The sequence below is a fragment of the Pinus tabuliformis genome, chromosome X (assembly GCF_031772625.1).
Source record: "Pinus tabuliformis cultivar Carrire ecotype Pingquan chromosome X, CPIR1, whole genome shotgun sequence".
Classification (NCBI taxonomy): Eukaryota; Viridiplantae; Streptophyta; class Pinopsida; order Pinales; family Pinaceae; genus Pinus; species Pinus tabuliformis.
Genome location: NC_142308.1, coordinates 1,484,437,876 through 1,484,453,174, shown reverse-complemented (window position 1 = coordinate 1,484,453,174; position 15,299 = coordinate 1,484,437,876). Strand labels below are relative to the sequence as shown.

The 15,299-nt window shown below is 37.9% G+C and overlaps 1 protein-coding gene across 1 annotated transcript in view; it reads right to left on the bottom strand.

Moving 5' to 3' along the window:
* Positions 1–3,950: 3,950 nt before the first annotated feature.
* LOC149145622 (LEC14B homolog) overlaps positions 3,951–15,299 on the bottom strand; it is a 102,056-nt gene continuing 90,707 nt past the window's right edge. The window contains exons 3-5 of the mRNA XM_089452509.1: positions 5,523–5,687; positions 4,698–4,758; positions 3,951–4,558 (exon numbers count right to left, since the gene is read on the bottom strand). Coding sequence (XP_089308635.1) covers positions 4,397–4,558; positions 4,698–4,758; positions 5,523–5,687 — 388 coding nt within the window. The 3' untranslated portion in view covers positions 3,951–4,396. The remainder of the gene's footprint in view (positions 4,559–4,697; positions 4,759–5,522; positions 5,688–15,299) is intronic.

The following is a 15,299-nucleotide window of genomic DNA, read 5'->3' as shown; positions in this document are numbered from 1 at the left end:
ATCCCTGCATCCCATAGTATCTGTTGAAGTTCCCGACTCATTCTTCCACTAGTAGTGGATAGATCTATTTGCTCCTCCTCTTCCTGAGACTCCACCTGTTGTGATACCTCTGGAATTTTGTCTTTAGGAGAAACATTGGTGCTTGTTTTTGTTGGTCAAAGTGGTTGGACCAATGGATCATCCTTTGACTTCTCTTCGAAAGGCATTTCTCGAAATTTCCTGAAAGCTCTATCCTTTATGAACTTTACATCTCGTCGAACTACGATCTTCCTATTTCTCGGAAAATAGACTCTATATACCTTAGCATTCTCGCTATATCCCACTAGATATCATTTTTCTATAGTTTGATCCAATTTCTTCCTCTTTTCTTCGGGTATATCGCAGTATGCCAAACTCCCAAATATTCTGAAATGACTCACCTCAGGCTTCTTATCGGTGAAGACACTCTCCAGAGTAATCTTATCCAATTCCTTGTGAGGAGTCGTGTTTTGGACATACATTGTTTTGCTGCATGCTTCTGCCCATAGAAATTTGGGCATATCTTGATCATACAACATCGCCCTTGCTGCTTCAAGCAATAGTCTTGTTCTTCCTCTCTGCAACTTCATTCTGCTCCGGATTATAGGGAGCTATCCATTCTCTTTTGATGCCCTCTCTTGAGCAGAAATTAGTGAAGTCCTTGTCAATGTATTCTCCACCATTGTCTGAGCGCAACACTTGTATCCTCTTTCCTGTCAGATTCTCAACCAAAGCCTTAAATTCTTTGAATCGATCAAAAACCTCATCCTTGGTTTTTAGAAAGTAGATCCAAGCCTTTCTGGAATTGGTCGCTTGAAACTAATCCCTTGCTTTTGTTTGAAAGACTATAGTACCTCTCCCTATGGGGGTATTTTATTTTGACTTGTTTCCCATGGTGATTTGGAAGTTCATTTGTTCTTCCTGATAGCTCGAAAAACATTCTCATACTCCCATCATGTGCGCAGAGGCTCCAATATCAATATACCAAACCTCAGATGAAGCAGAGCTTGCTAAGCAAGCAACTCCTTCTTCCAATCTGGAAGCTAACATAGAATAGTTGTGATCCATATTATGAGTGGTTTCCTCTTTCCCGGGAGAACTACGTGAGTCATTTTGAGTTGCTGCCCCAACATCATGCTCCCGACTCATCGCAGATTCTCTAATCCTGTTGCCTGATCTCAGCTCTGATACCATGTGAAAATTTCTAACACGAAATTCCACTGCAGTAACTAATTTATTTCTCCTACTTAAATAAGTTATTTACAAAACCCTTCAATAAACATCAAAATAAATTCTATTACAGTTATCACATAATAACATAGAGAAAATCATAGTGATATACAAGCACAAGAATTAATCACATCAACACAATTATTTTTGGACAATTGTCCCCAGAAAAACCTAATGCGGGAAAACCGGTGCAGAAGATGAGGGTTTATTTGTTATTCTTCAGCAACAATCTCTTTACAAGGAATGATTTTACAGAATATAGAGACACCTCTGAGAGTAACACTTGAGACAATTTTCCCTTGGCTCTGGAGAAATTTTGACACTTCGGAGACCCTTCAGCCTTCACTGCGTCACCTCTGCATCACTTCTGCGTGAGGCCTGCGTGAGGACTGCGTCCCTAGTTGTGTTGTCTCTCCGATATTCCCTCTGCGTTGTCCCTCTGATGCTCTGCGTCACTTCTTCCTCAATCTCTGACTGATGTTGATGCCCTCCTCTTCCTTCACCTGGCAACTCTCCCTCTGAAATCGAACTCCTCCTTGAGAATTGATTTCCCTCTGGTTACTGAGTATTTTCCCGGTTTGTCTCTAAATGACACTCAAGTCTTCTCTTATACTTTTCATGTTGATGATTCAACGATCGAAATTAAGTCCCTAATCAATGGTTAAAATTAAAACAGACTTGATCTTGGTCTCTTAGAAGCTTCTCACCCATATTTTTATTAATACCCATTAAATTTTTATTTTCCCGAGTTTAGACTTAGGAACCCCATTAAAAATATTAATTATTTTAATAACTCATAATCCGGGTGGAATTTATCCAAATGAATTTTGGGTCTTAGAGATCTCATGTATTCTAGCCCTTCCACAACATTTTGGAGCTAGATCACATCCAATGCTACCCAAAATCAACAGCTAGCTCTTGGGATAACCTATTTAGCGAGGGGTTGGTTGAGAAGCTGGGAGCATTTATTGTGAAGCTTCATAGAAAAAGCGTTGAATACATCAAGCAGAGGAAAAAGCAATCTATCCCATCGGCTATCTTTAACCTCGTGGATGTTAAAATAGTTTCTTTCCTTCTTTCTTTCTTCCTTTTTCTTTCTTATGTGGTTGGGGCTCCTGTTGAGAAATATGTATCATTTCTTAAGCAAAGGAAGGCCGCTCAACCCAAGGGAACCGAGGTAAAAGCAAGCAATGGACTGTATAGTATATTTTATAAAATCAATCTATCAATGGAGTTGTCTTTAGTTAGACTTTTTGGAAGCTTTCCAGGTGGGTTTTTCCGGTCTAATTTATCTAAAATCCTGAAGAAATTTATTGAAATCATAAGTTTGATGAGTAACCCCTGCACAATCCAAGTGCCCTAAAGGTTTTTTAGGGTGTTGAATCCATATGTACAGTCAAAAAACCAATTTAAGTAACACAAATCAAGATTTCACCTTAAAAAAATTCGTCTAATTCCAGCACCGAAAAGTCCATGAGTCACACTAAGACAACTTTATCAATATGATGCTGAAATTAACTTAAATGACAGAAGCCTCCAATCTGAGATTACCTCAAATTATATAACCTCTAACATTTGGTTGAAACTAAATTCATACTTTTTGAAAAATTATATAATTTCAAGATAAATATTTAATGCATAGATAAAACAACAGATAAACCTATGTTTACGTCTGCTTACAAAATGGCACGGTCATATGCAAAGACTTCGGTAGTTTTGTCCATCAAAAAAGTATATAATTAGGCATGGTCATATGCACATTTTCTAAGGCTTAGGCCATCAAAAAATTATAGAATTCTTTTGATTGATATTTTTCTGGATCATAAAATCAGCATATCTCACTTATGCATAATGGTAGTAATAGGTTTTATATGATATTGTATTTAGATTAAAAATAACCAGTCCCGTACATATATGATTTACTATACCTGTGTTAATCGGATTGTAAAAGGAAGTGTACCGATGCTTTTTAGTTGTAATATGCATCTCTTTACTTGCAGAGTGGTTCATGCAGAATGATAACGGGGCCTTGGTTTACCAGTGTTAATCAGATTGTGAAATGAAGTGCGCTGAGGCATTTTAGTTGTAATATGCAGTTGTAACATGCAAACTGATAATGAGGCCTTGGTTCACTGCTAACGCTCATGTACTGTTAACCCATTTTACTATAGCTCTACTCTCATTGTGCTCTGTGTTGTCTCACCCAAATGACACTTTAAAAAAGTATGCAATCAGGTGAAAGTTCCAGATGAATATGGCAGAAATGATACCTCAGAACTGGCACTTAATCCAAAAAATATACTACGCAGTGCAGCCACAGTGGGACACGTTTCTTGATCAATATCCAAAAAACAAAACACATGCAAATTATGGTAGTCATTAAACAATATATCTATATATATATAATGAGAATAATTACTGTTTCAGGCCCCAAAGAGATGCAAATCACTAAGGCCACCCACTTCAGCACTCAACAATATGCAGTGCAGCCACCGCGGGGCACGTCTCTGGAAATTGTTTCTTGACCAATTTCCAAAAAACAAAGCACATACAAATTATGGTAGTCATTAAAAAATATATACATATATATAATGAGAATAATTATTGTTTCAGGCTCCAAAGAGATGCAAATCAAGATTCTAGGCCACCGACTTCAGCACTCTTGATCAATTTCCAAAAACCAAAACACATGCAAATTATGGTAGTCATTAAAATATATACATATATATATAAATGAGAATAATTATTGTTTCAAGCCCCAAAGAGATGCAAATCAAGATTCAAGGCCACCCACTTCAGCACTCTATCAAAAGAATGGCTTCTATGGAGCCAGAATAAAAACCTTTGAAGTTTATGAAGAAAAAATGGAATAAAGAGTGAATAAAAGCCAAAAGGACTAATAACTGCTTCAGCAACTATCCCGTCGGCTAATCAGACAATAAGGAAAGGACACCCCTAGAATCATTAGGTTTACGCTGATGTGGCTTTCCAAGATGTGAAAAAAGTGGTAACATGAGCCTTCCAATTACTTGAATTTCAGCTCATAATCTCTCACTGATAACTTGATTGGAACACTAAAAATTCCCCACGACAATAGACACTAGTATGTGTATCTTCACATAGGAATTTAATTCTCTCAACATGCCAGTCACGGGCTGCGGCTTCTGCGACTTTTTGCTCTTGAATGGTCCCATTTGGCAACAACTCCATCCCATGAACAGCTTACAAGAGTTGGATATAACGGATGCCAGCTGCAGTCCCTCACAGTGGACCTATGATAGTCGAGTTTCTTAATAATGTTCCCACTTACCTGTGAAAATGATTCCATCATATGTGCCCACGTAAAAATCTGATCTACGAGAGTATATATGAATATGCAAGCCTTAGTTTAGAGTCTAGACTAGCAGTGAAGTTATTTCAGAGAAGAAGTAAATGGTTCAGAAAGATACCACATCATAAATATAAACACAGCCATCGTGTGATCCTGTGTAGATGTATTTCTGGCCAGTGCTACAAAAGCAGGAAGGAAAAACACTGTAAGATGCAATGCTCTATTTAATTCTCTTTAAGCTATCTTCTTATTATTAATTGAAACTGAAGAGATACATTCTTCCATTCTGCATGTCATTCTTGTACTAGTCTTTTGTTTCCTATTTGTTTAATACATTTAATTTGAGAGGAACCGGTGGAATTTTCGATAATAGCAGATTTTATTATGAAATCACCTTAAATTTCAATTCTAGACCAGTTAAGGGAAAATTGATGAAAAATGAAATGACTTGCAACAATGAGGTGCAACAGAAATTTAGTAGATTTGCAATCAAATCTTAAAGACATTCTGTATATCATTTCAAGGAAATAAACACCAGACAAATCTGGCCAGGACCATGAAGTGACAGTTATGGTCAGGTTGGAACCATGACTTCATTGTTTCAATCAGCCCATGACAGTCACTTCATGGTTCCAGGCATATTTCTGTCTTGTGCTTAAGGAAGTCCTATTTCCACTATCTGACCAATAAAACTATCATTTTTTGAATGTGGACATTAACAAAAGAGTGACCAGAAAGAATTAATGGGCAATGTATTGCATTTTTCAGAACTGCATCTCATCATAAGATGCCCGGCATTATGGTGAAGATGAGCTAAAGTCACTAAAAGGATTAGATGATAAGCAAAGGATGTGTTTGACTCAACCTGGGGCCAAATTTTTCCATCCAAAACAAGCTAGAGATCCCATGAGAAATACAGAATATATCAGTTTATGATGATCACCTGAAGGATGGAGAGAAGTAGCAGCGGACAAGAGTACGCAAGACAGCATGTCCCCTGTAAGTCATCAGAGACTGGTCATATGGATGCTTAGCATTCTTCCTATTCCTTGGATACTCCATCCAACGATAATCCCATTCATTACCAGAGGAACTCCTTGACTTTATGCTGCCAATGCACAAGACATGGTACTCTTAATCATAAATATTCACCATATCCAAGGAACTCTGTAAGTAAAAAACAGACCTGGTATATTTGTAAATTGATCTTACATCCCTTCCCTACACAGTATAGTTTAAATAAGCATACAATAATATTTGATAAAAGAAAAAACTCTGCCACCAGAAATTATAGCACCAAAGAACACAAGGAAGACGGAAAAAACACAACCATATATCCACAGGAGTTTTTATCCTGCACTTTTGGGCAGACTTAACAAAACAGTTATGCCTTTTAAGACTTGAACCTTTAGCAAGCTGTTCAAGGAAATAAATTTCTTGATAGATGAAATTTACTCATAATTCACTAAAAACAAAAAATGTATGCTTTTAAGATTTGAAGAACCTTTAATAAGCTGTTCAAAGAAGTAGATTTTGTGAAAGTATGAAATTTACTGATATATCGCTAAAGCTCTTTACTGCGAACATAACCGAGGGCTAGCCATAACTATGACAGGATTTGAATAAATGTTAACGAAGTAAAGTCAAGTGATCCTTGATTCTGACAAGTGAGAAAAGATACACACAAGAAATTATATTAATGTCCACAAATAACAAAATAGGTCAACTGGCCTAGGAAGTACAGGTCCTAGTAGTGATACAAAAGGGCCAAAGGCCTCTCTTAGATGCAAGAATAAGTCAAAATAAGGATAAAGAGTACAAAAGGTGCTGCAGATCCAGTATTTCTAATGCCCCTGCTTCACTATTTGCTTCCCAAAATTTATAAGAACAAAGCCCACTTATTCAAAATCCAAAGCAAACCTTTAAAAATCCCATTTTATTAATTACTCTACAAAATGGCCAACCTGTTCTACAAATTCAGCAGGTTGGGTCGGGGTCCTCCGATTTTCTACTTTATTGCTGCTGACATGTCAGGGCTGACTTACCATAGACTAGTCAGAGGTCGGGACTTTTGTGAGGTCGGGATCAGAGCAATTTCACAAAGCTTCAAAATAGAAAAAGGATCTGACTATAGGTCGGAGCCGACCTTCCCCCAGCTAGTTGAGAGTCGGGGTTTGCACTGGTTCCGTCCACTTTTATGAAATTCTCTCCTGATGACCCAACTCACCTTGAATTCCGTGCCCCTCCTTGAAACATGAAAACTCCCTTTAATTTACTTTGGACATCAGTTATAAAAGTTTGGCAAATTCTCTATAGAACGATTTACAAATTGAATCCAACAAAGCACCGGCTACACTGCAATGAGAACTGATCTGCAGTCGAGAATGTGATAATCCCCATTAATTCCTGAACTGAACTTAATAGCAAATCCGAGGATGCAGTGACCCTGTGTGCCTAGAACTAAAACTTAAATGGAGATTTGAAACAAACAAATATATATATATGTGTGTGTGTGTGTGTGTGTGTGTGTGTGATCCGTAAACCGCTGTGAATATTCCACTGGACAGTTCGTCACAACAGGTCTGATAATAAAATATTAAAGTGCGGAATTTCTACACTATTACAGTTTTATTAAACTTTAAGATCTATTAACTATAATTAGTGCATGCATGCAAATGGAAATTATGTAGAAAAGTAGAGAACGACAAAAATAAGCTCATACATACACATAAGACACAAAATATGCTCTGGGAAACCCTTTCGGGAGAAAACCCAGCTGGAAGGTCGCTTCACTCTCTTTCTCTGTCTGGAAAATAAGGCTGCAGGTACAAAGAAGTAATGCATGTGGCCCGTGGGCTGCTACAGTGCAGAGATCCTCTCTGTTGAAAAATGTGTAACACGGTTCGGCCTTCATTAGTATGAAATGTATTATTGTAAATGTAAAATGAAAAAAAAATATTATTATTGTTGAAGCAAGAGTTTCATGCTCATGTTCTTTTATTTTATAGGTCAAGCACCCATTGAGTGCTTCTAGGTGTGTCCTAGGTATAAGAGTCATTGTCATATATGGAAGACCCTATGGGCACATTGTATATTGTAAAGAAAATATTATTTTGTCTTGAAAATGTCAAAATACCTCCAAGATCAAGTCGGCCTAATGAGCTGTCAAGTCGGCCTACATGAAGAGCCACGTCCACCCTTGAGGAAGCCTATATATAAGAGGAACTCGTCCTCCACTTGGATCATTCATTCACTCATCTCTTATGTGAAGAAGGCAGAAGAAAGAGGTCGAAGAAGGAAGTGCAAAGAAGAGAAGGACGAAGAAAGTCAAAGTGTTTGGGTCTCTCTACATTCTTCTGAAAGTCCAAAGTTAGGGTTTCTACGCTGGGCCAATCTGAGTTTTGAATTTTTAGGCAAGAGAGAAGGAAGGCAAGCGAAGGTCTCTTAGGCCATCTTACTAGCCCTAGGACTCAAGTCAAGGCAAGCGACGTCAAGGGGAAGGCAGTTAGAAGGAGATCGAAGTCTCCTCGAGGAGCTGCAGCAGTTGTTGGGGAGTAGAATTTCAGATCTACTGGGAGGTTGAAGATATTTCAGCAGGAGGCCAAAGAAGACTTGATCTTAGAGGGTATTTGTCTGAGTCTAGGTCATGGTATTCATCAATTGAAAGATTTGAAAGATAAGAAGAGATTTTCAGGTTTTCCCCTCAAGAGGAAGGGTTTTGGCCCTGGCTTGCAACCTACATATTGTGTCATTCTTCTTACTGTTTTGGTAGTTGTTTGATGTATTGCATATTGGAATAAGAAAGATCAAAGCTAATAAGTAAAAAGGTAACACAAACAGTTATCAAGTTAAGAGAATTAACATATACATTGCCCTATTGAATTCTCAACATGGTATCAGAGCTTTGGTTCTCTAAGGGCATCATGAAGATCTCCTCTACAATGAAGAAGGTCATCAAAATGATTGCAAGCCATCTCAAGAAAGGTATCAAAGAAGTATGGAGTCTCATATTCTCTTCAAAGAAGGTATCACTCAAAGAAAGGGACGAAAGACTCTTCTCGGCTCTCTCTAGGACATTCCAAGACGAAGATATCTAGGTGATTGATAGCGGTGCATCAAGGCACATGACTGGTCACTCCTACCAATTGAAGACCTTATCAAAAGAAAAATCCACATACTTTGTGGAACTTGGAGACAACAAAAGTTATCCAATGAAAGGCATTGGATCATCATCCATAAGGCTCGAAGATGGAAGCAACATCCACCTCAACAACATTCTGTTTGTTCCAGGTTTGCATAAAAATTTACTTTCTATTTCAAGCTTAGAAGATAAAGGAGATAGAGTACCCTTAAATGATGGTAAAGTAGTGGTATGGGCAAAAGGCTCAAGCATACAACAAGCAAAAGTGATTGGCATCTGAGAAGGAAGGCTCTACAGATTAATATCTCCCGTAAACCATGCCTTAGTCCACACTGAGATTAGTCCATGTGAACTTTGGCACCGAAGGTTTGGTCATCTACATTTCAAGATACTTCCAACTCTAAATTCCATAGTAGATGGAATACCAAATCTAAAGGAAGATCATGAAGGTGTCTGCAAAGGATGTGCATTGGGCAAGAATACCAAGAGACCATTTGGAAGCAGTGCTTCACAGTCGAAAGAAATCTTGGATCTCATTCAGTCTGATGTGTGTTGCCCTATAACTCCAAAATCACTTGGAGGACATCTTTATTATGTCACATTCATAGATGATCGCTCAAGAAAAACCTGGGTTTACTTAATGAAAACCAAGGATGAAGTATTTACTAAATTTCAAGAATTCAAAGCCAAAGTGGAGAACCTTACAAAAAGAAGAATCAAGATACTAAGATTTGATAATGGAGGAAAATATACATCTAAAGAGATTATAGCATTCTGTAAGGAAGCTAGGATTAAGAGAGCGATGATAGTTCCATACAATCCCGAACAAAATGGAGTTGCAGAAAGAAAGAACGAATCCATTGAAAAAAGTGTAAAAGCAATGTTACACGATCAAGATCTACCTAAGTTTCTGTGGGGTGAGGCAACAAAGACATCAGTGTACATACAAAATCAATGTCTTCACAGATCTCTAGAAAACAAGACTCTGGAAGAAGTGTTCACTGGGAAGAATCCATCTGTTGATCATCTTCGAATCTTTGGATGTCCTATGTATATTCATATACAAAAGGACAAAAGAAAGAAGTTGGATCCTTCCGGTGTGAAAGGTATATTTGTTGGGTATAGTAACTCATCGAAAGCCTATAGAATCTATATGAATGATGGACATCACATTGAAGTTAGTCTTGATATCATATTTGATGAGAGCATAGCATTCAATAAATCAAAAGAACTTTCTATAGATTTTGATGACGAAGAACTTCCTATATTTGAGGAAGAAGTTGACAAGGAAGAAGAAGGATCTCACCATGAGGAAGAATGACCTAGTGAACCTATTCAACCCGTGGTCACTCAAGAAGCAAGGAAAATACCTAACTAGTTAAAGTCTATACTACTTGATGCAGAAGGTCATGGGGCAGCTCAAGGATCATTTAGAGAAAGTAAAAGACCCAAGAGATATTCTGGGTATGTTGCATACATGACAAAATTAATAGAAGCAGAACCATCCACCTTTGAAGAGGTTGTAGAACATCGAGAATGGAAAGATGCCATGAATGAAGAATATCAATCTATAATGAAGAATGGAGTCTGGGAAATCATACCTAGGCCGGAAGACAAATCTGTAGTTACTTCCAAATGGACCTATAAGATCAAGCATGCAATTGATGGAAGTAGAGATAAGTATAAAGCAAGATTTGTGGCAAGAGGGTTCTCTCAACTGGAAGGCATCGACTATGAAGAAACATTTGCTCCAACAGCAAGATATACAACGATTCGATCACTAGTCTCTCTGGCAACATCGATTGGATGGAACATCCACCAAATGGATGTCAAGACTGCATTTCTAAATGGCACTATAGATGAAGAAGTCTACATAGAACAACCCTTGGGATTCGAAATCAAAGATAGAAAGGCATATGTTTGCAGATTGAAGAAAGCATTATATGGCCTCAAGCAAGCACCAAGGGCATGGTATGCTAGAATGGATGCATACCTACAAAGATTAGGCTTCACGAAAAATTCTGCTGACTCAAACCTCTATATTAAGGTTGTAAACAATGAACCTATAATTATTCTTCTGTATGTAGATGATCTTCTCTTGATAGGTGTAGAAGGTCAAATTGAAGAATGTAAGAAGCAATTGGCAACAGAATTTGACATGAAGGATCTTGGGTTGATGCATTACTATCTAGGACTAGAAGTCTGGCAGGAACCTAATGAAATCTACTTAGGTCAAGGAAAGTATGTGATCGAGATACTAAAGAAGTTCGACATGATGGACTATAAAACTATGACCACTCCAATGATCACAAATTTGAAAAGACTAAGAAGTTTTGAATCCAGCCCTGTGGATCCCTCTGGACATAGACAATTGATTGGATCATTAATGTACTTGGTGAATACTCAACCGGACATATGTTTTGCAGTAAATGTACTCAGTCAATTCCAAGTGGAGCCAAAGCATGATCATTGGATAGCAGCAAAACATATTCTGAGATATCTACGAGGAACCATCAACTACTTCCTAAAATATGATAGAAGGAATGATGTTCAATTGACTAGTTATACAGATTCCGACTGAGGAGGCAGTGAACAGGATGGAAGAAGCACTACAAGAGGATGTTTTAGTTTGGGATCATCTATGGTCTCATGGATGAGCAGAAAGAAAAACATCGTTGCTTTGAGTAGTGCTAAAGCTGAATATGTTGTAGCATGCGAAGTTAGCCGAGAAGCAGTTTGGTTAAGGAAGCTGCTATCTGACTTATTTGAAGGATCGATGAACCCTATAGTGATACGATGTGATAACACCAGTTATATTCATTTGCTTGAGGACTTGGTGTTTCATGGGAAGACAAAGCATATCAACAACAAGTATCACTATATACGAGAGCTAGTACAAAATGGTGTGGTGCAGCTACAGTATATCTCCACTAATGAGAAGGTAGTTGACATATTGATGAAATCACTTCCAAACAAGAAGCTTGTATACTTATGGGACAAGCTTGGTTTGGTGGATTTGTCCTCTCGAATTGAGAGGGAGAGATAGACACAACATTCTTATCTTCACTCGGGAAGAAAGAATGGAGGATTGGATAACCATCTAGCATTCAATTCTCCTTGAGAATGTGGTCGGGCATTCAAGATAAGAGTAGTCGTGGACCGATATTCTTTGAGGATTAGCTACTCAAGATAAGAATAGTCCAAATGGGAGGTCATACTCTGTGAACACATGGGTGGGGTATGTACCTTGGAGAGACAATGATGATGATGTCGATACATCATTGGTCTCGCCAGCATTGTGCTCTGATCTTGTGGAGAGATAGAGCTTTCGTCAAGGCCTTGCTATATGACAAATGTTGGTTATTATGATGCTAAGCAGATGGGTTACCAATCCGACGACTCTTATGATCTCTTCAGATTGAGAATGACCATGTACCTCTAATGAATACCTCCCTAGTTAAGAGGGAGTGTTGAAAAATGTGTAACTAGGTTCGGTCTTCATTAGTATGAAATGTATTCTTGTAAATGTAAAATGAAAAAGAAATTATTATTATTGTTGAAGCATGGGTTTCATGCTCAAGTTCTTTTATTTTATAGGTCAAGAACCCATTGAGTGCTTCTAGGGTTTGTCCTAGGTATAAGAGTCATTGTCACATATGGAAGACCCTATGGGCACATTGTATATTGTAAAGAAAAAATTATTTTGTCATGAAAATGTCAAAATACCTCCAAGATCCAGTCAAAATACCTCCAAGATCCAGTCGGCCTAATGAGCTGTCAAGTCGACCTACATGAAGAGCCACGTCCACCCTTGAGGAAGCCTATATATAAAACGAACTTGTCCTGCACTTGGATCATTCATTCACTCATCTCTTATGCGAAGAAGGCAGAAGAAAGAGGTCGAAGAAGAAAGTGTGAAGAAGAGAAGGATGAAGAAAGTCTAAGTGTGTTGGGTCCCTATAATACTAGTGATTACCCCATTACTATTGTAGTTATACCCCTTATTTATATTGTTGTGCCCCTATTACCCCCATATTGTTATTTCTGTGCCCCATAGAATCCCTCTATTGTTATTTTTGTGGCTTTATATTATTATTGTTAGGTCGGCTGGATTATATTGTGACTCCTTAGACTCCTATATATAGAAAGGAGGTTTTGTCATTTGTATCATCCAAGAATTGTTCATTTATGTAATGTAAAGGAGGTTGCCCCCTCGAAGAGGCTGAATTCTAAGGCGTTGATCTATCTTTTCTATCTTTTCTTGAGCTGGTTTCATAACATTTGGTATCAGAGCTTTGGATTCTAGGGTTTCGCTGCTCCAAACAGGTCATCGTGGCATTTTCGCTATAACTTTTTTTCTGTGACGTTTCAGAAGTCGCAAAAAAAACCCATTTGAGAAGAATTGCGCTGAACCTTGGGTCCGAATTTCAGAGCTTTTCGCGCGATATTTTCGGAGATATGATCTGAGGAAGTTGGTCTTTTTGCAGACTCCTGAATTACATTCAAAACAGGTGACCTGGGGAAAATCGTCATAACTTTCTCTCTGAGGATCGGATTGAAATTTCGTAAGAAGGTACAGAAAGAGGACGGACTGTAGTTTCTTGTGGTGTTTTTTAGATCCAAAGGTTGAAACAGTGACTCGTGGCACGTCGTACAAGTTCGCTCTACTGAACTAGTCTATAATCAAGTCACTGTGGGAGATTTCACATAACTCTTCCTTGGAGAATCCAATTTGGGTCAGACTTGTGGCATTGGAAAGAGGACACAGAGAGCTACTACAGGTCACAATTTCAGAACTAGATGATTGGAAATTACAGAGATACATCAGAGGCAATATCGAGCTCCTACAAAGTGAAAAAAGGTGTGTAGATTTTTTAAAATTTTTGCTTAAGCTTGGTTTGAAAATTTATTTTGAAGGAATTCAAAGGGCATAGTAAAGCATTATTATCGGTAACTGATGCCCCGAGGAAAGAAAATGCAAACACCTAGTAAGGAACCTGAAAGCTCTAGCATGACTCATGAAGAAGAGGAAGAAATGCTACATGATATATCAAAATTACAAGAACAAGTGCAACAAATGTCACGCTCACAAAAGCTAACAGAAGCTAAGATAAATGGCGTGGAATCTAAGATAAATGGCATGGAAGCTAAGATGGACAATTTGAAGATAGATTTGAACACAAATTTGAAGACAGGCATGGCAGATTTGAAGACAGATTTGACTAATTTTCTACAAGAAATACTTACTAATGGTGAAAAGGTAGTAAAGGAAACTCATGATGAGAACAAAAGAAATGTTAATCATGATTCCATAGACTCTAATGTTGGATCGAAGAATCACCATATTCCAAAAATCGATATGAGGAAGTTTGATGGCAAGGATCCCGCCACATGGATATTACAGATGGAGCAATTCTTCGATCTCAATAATGTGCAAAACACACAAAAGGTACGTATGGCAACTTTATATTTGGAACCAAATCAGTTTGTATGGTATCAATGGCTTTGTTCTCGTAAACAATTTATCACTTGGGCAATTTTTACGGAAGAATTGATAGCACATTATGAGGATACAAAAAGCAACACTTTTTTTAGCCAATTGATAAGTCTCAAACAAAAGGGTTCAATAATGGAGCACATTGAGGAGTTCCAAAAATTGAACATAAGGGTAAAAGATATTCCAGAGGAGCATAGGATTGATGTGTTCATAGGGTCTTTAAAGGATAATATCCAACATGATGTTCGCCTTTGGGAACCTGATTCATTAGAGAAGGCATTCAGGTTAGCAAGAAAAATGGAAAGCAAAATTATGGCAACTAGGAAGCATACCACTCACAACTATAAAGACGGAAGTGTTGTTGCCCATAGTCTTCCACAACCTACAAGGTTGACACCACAACAATTGGAAGAAAAAAGAGCAAAAGGGCTTTGTTACAATTGTGATAGCAAATACACAAAAGGTCATAAGTGTGCTGAGAAGAAATTATTCTACATAGATTGTGAAGAGGAAGAAGAAAAGGAGCAAGAAAGGTCAAAAGAAGAGGATATATCCAGGAACAAAGCCTAGATGAAGAACAAATAAATCCGACCATATCTTGTAATGCATTGGCGGGAATTACCACTCCTCAAACCATCAAGATAGAAGGACAAATCAAGAAGAAAAAGGTAATAGTGTTGATTGATTCAGGAAGCACCCACAATTTTATTCATTGTAGGGTAGCAAAAGAATTGAATTGCTTCCTATATCCAGCACCAGAGTGTCAAGTGATGATTGCAAATGGAGGAACAATAAATTGCTCTGGAAAGTGCCATAATATCAAGCTATCCATGGGAGAATATGTATTGACTAGCCCAATGCTTTCCATTCCAATGGGAGGTGCTGATGTTGTACTAGGAGTCCAATGGCTACAATCCTTGGGTACAATAGCTTTTAATTTTCAAGAACTTTTCATGAAATTTTCTGTGGAAGGAAAGGAAGTTGAATTAAGGGGTATTGCAGGGAAACCAGGAAAGATAATCAGCTCTAATGGCATGACAAAGCTTCTAAAAAAGGAGCAAAGAGGTGTAATTGCACAATTA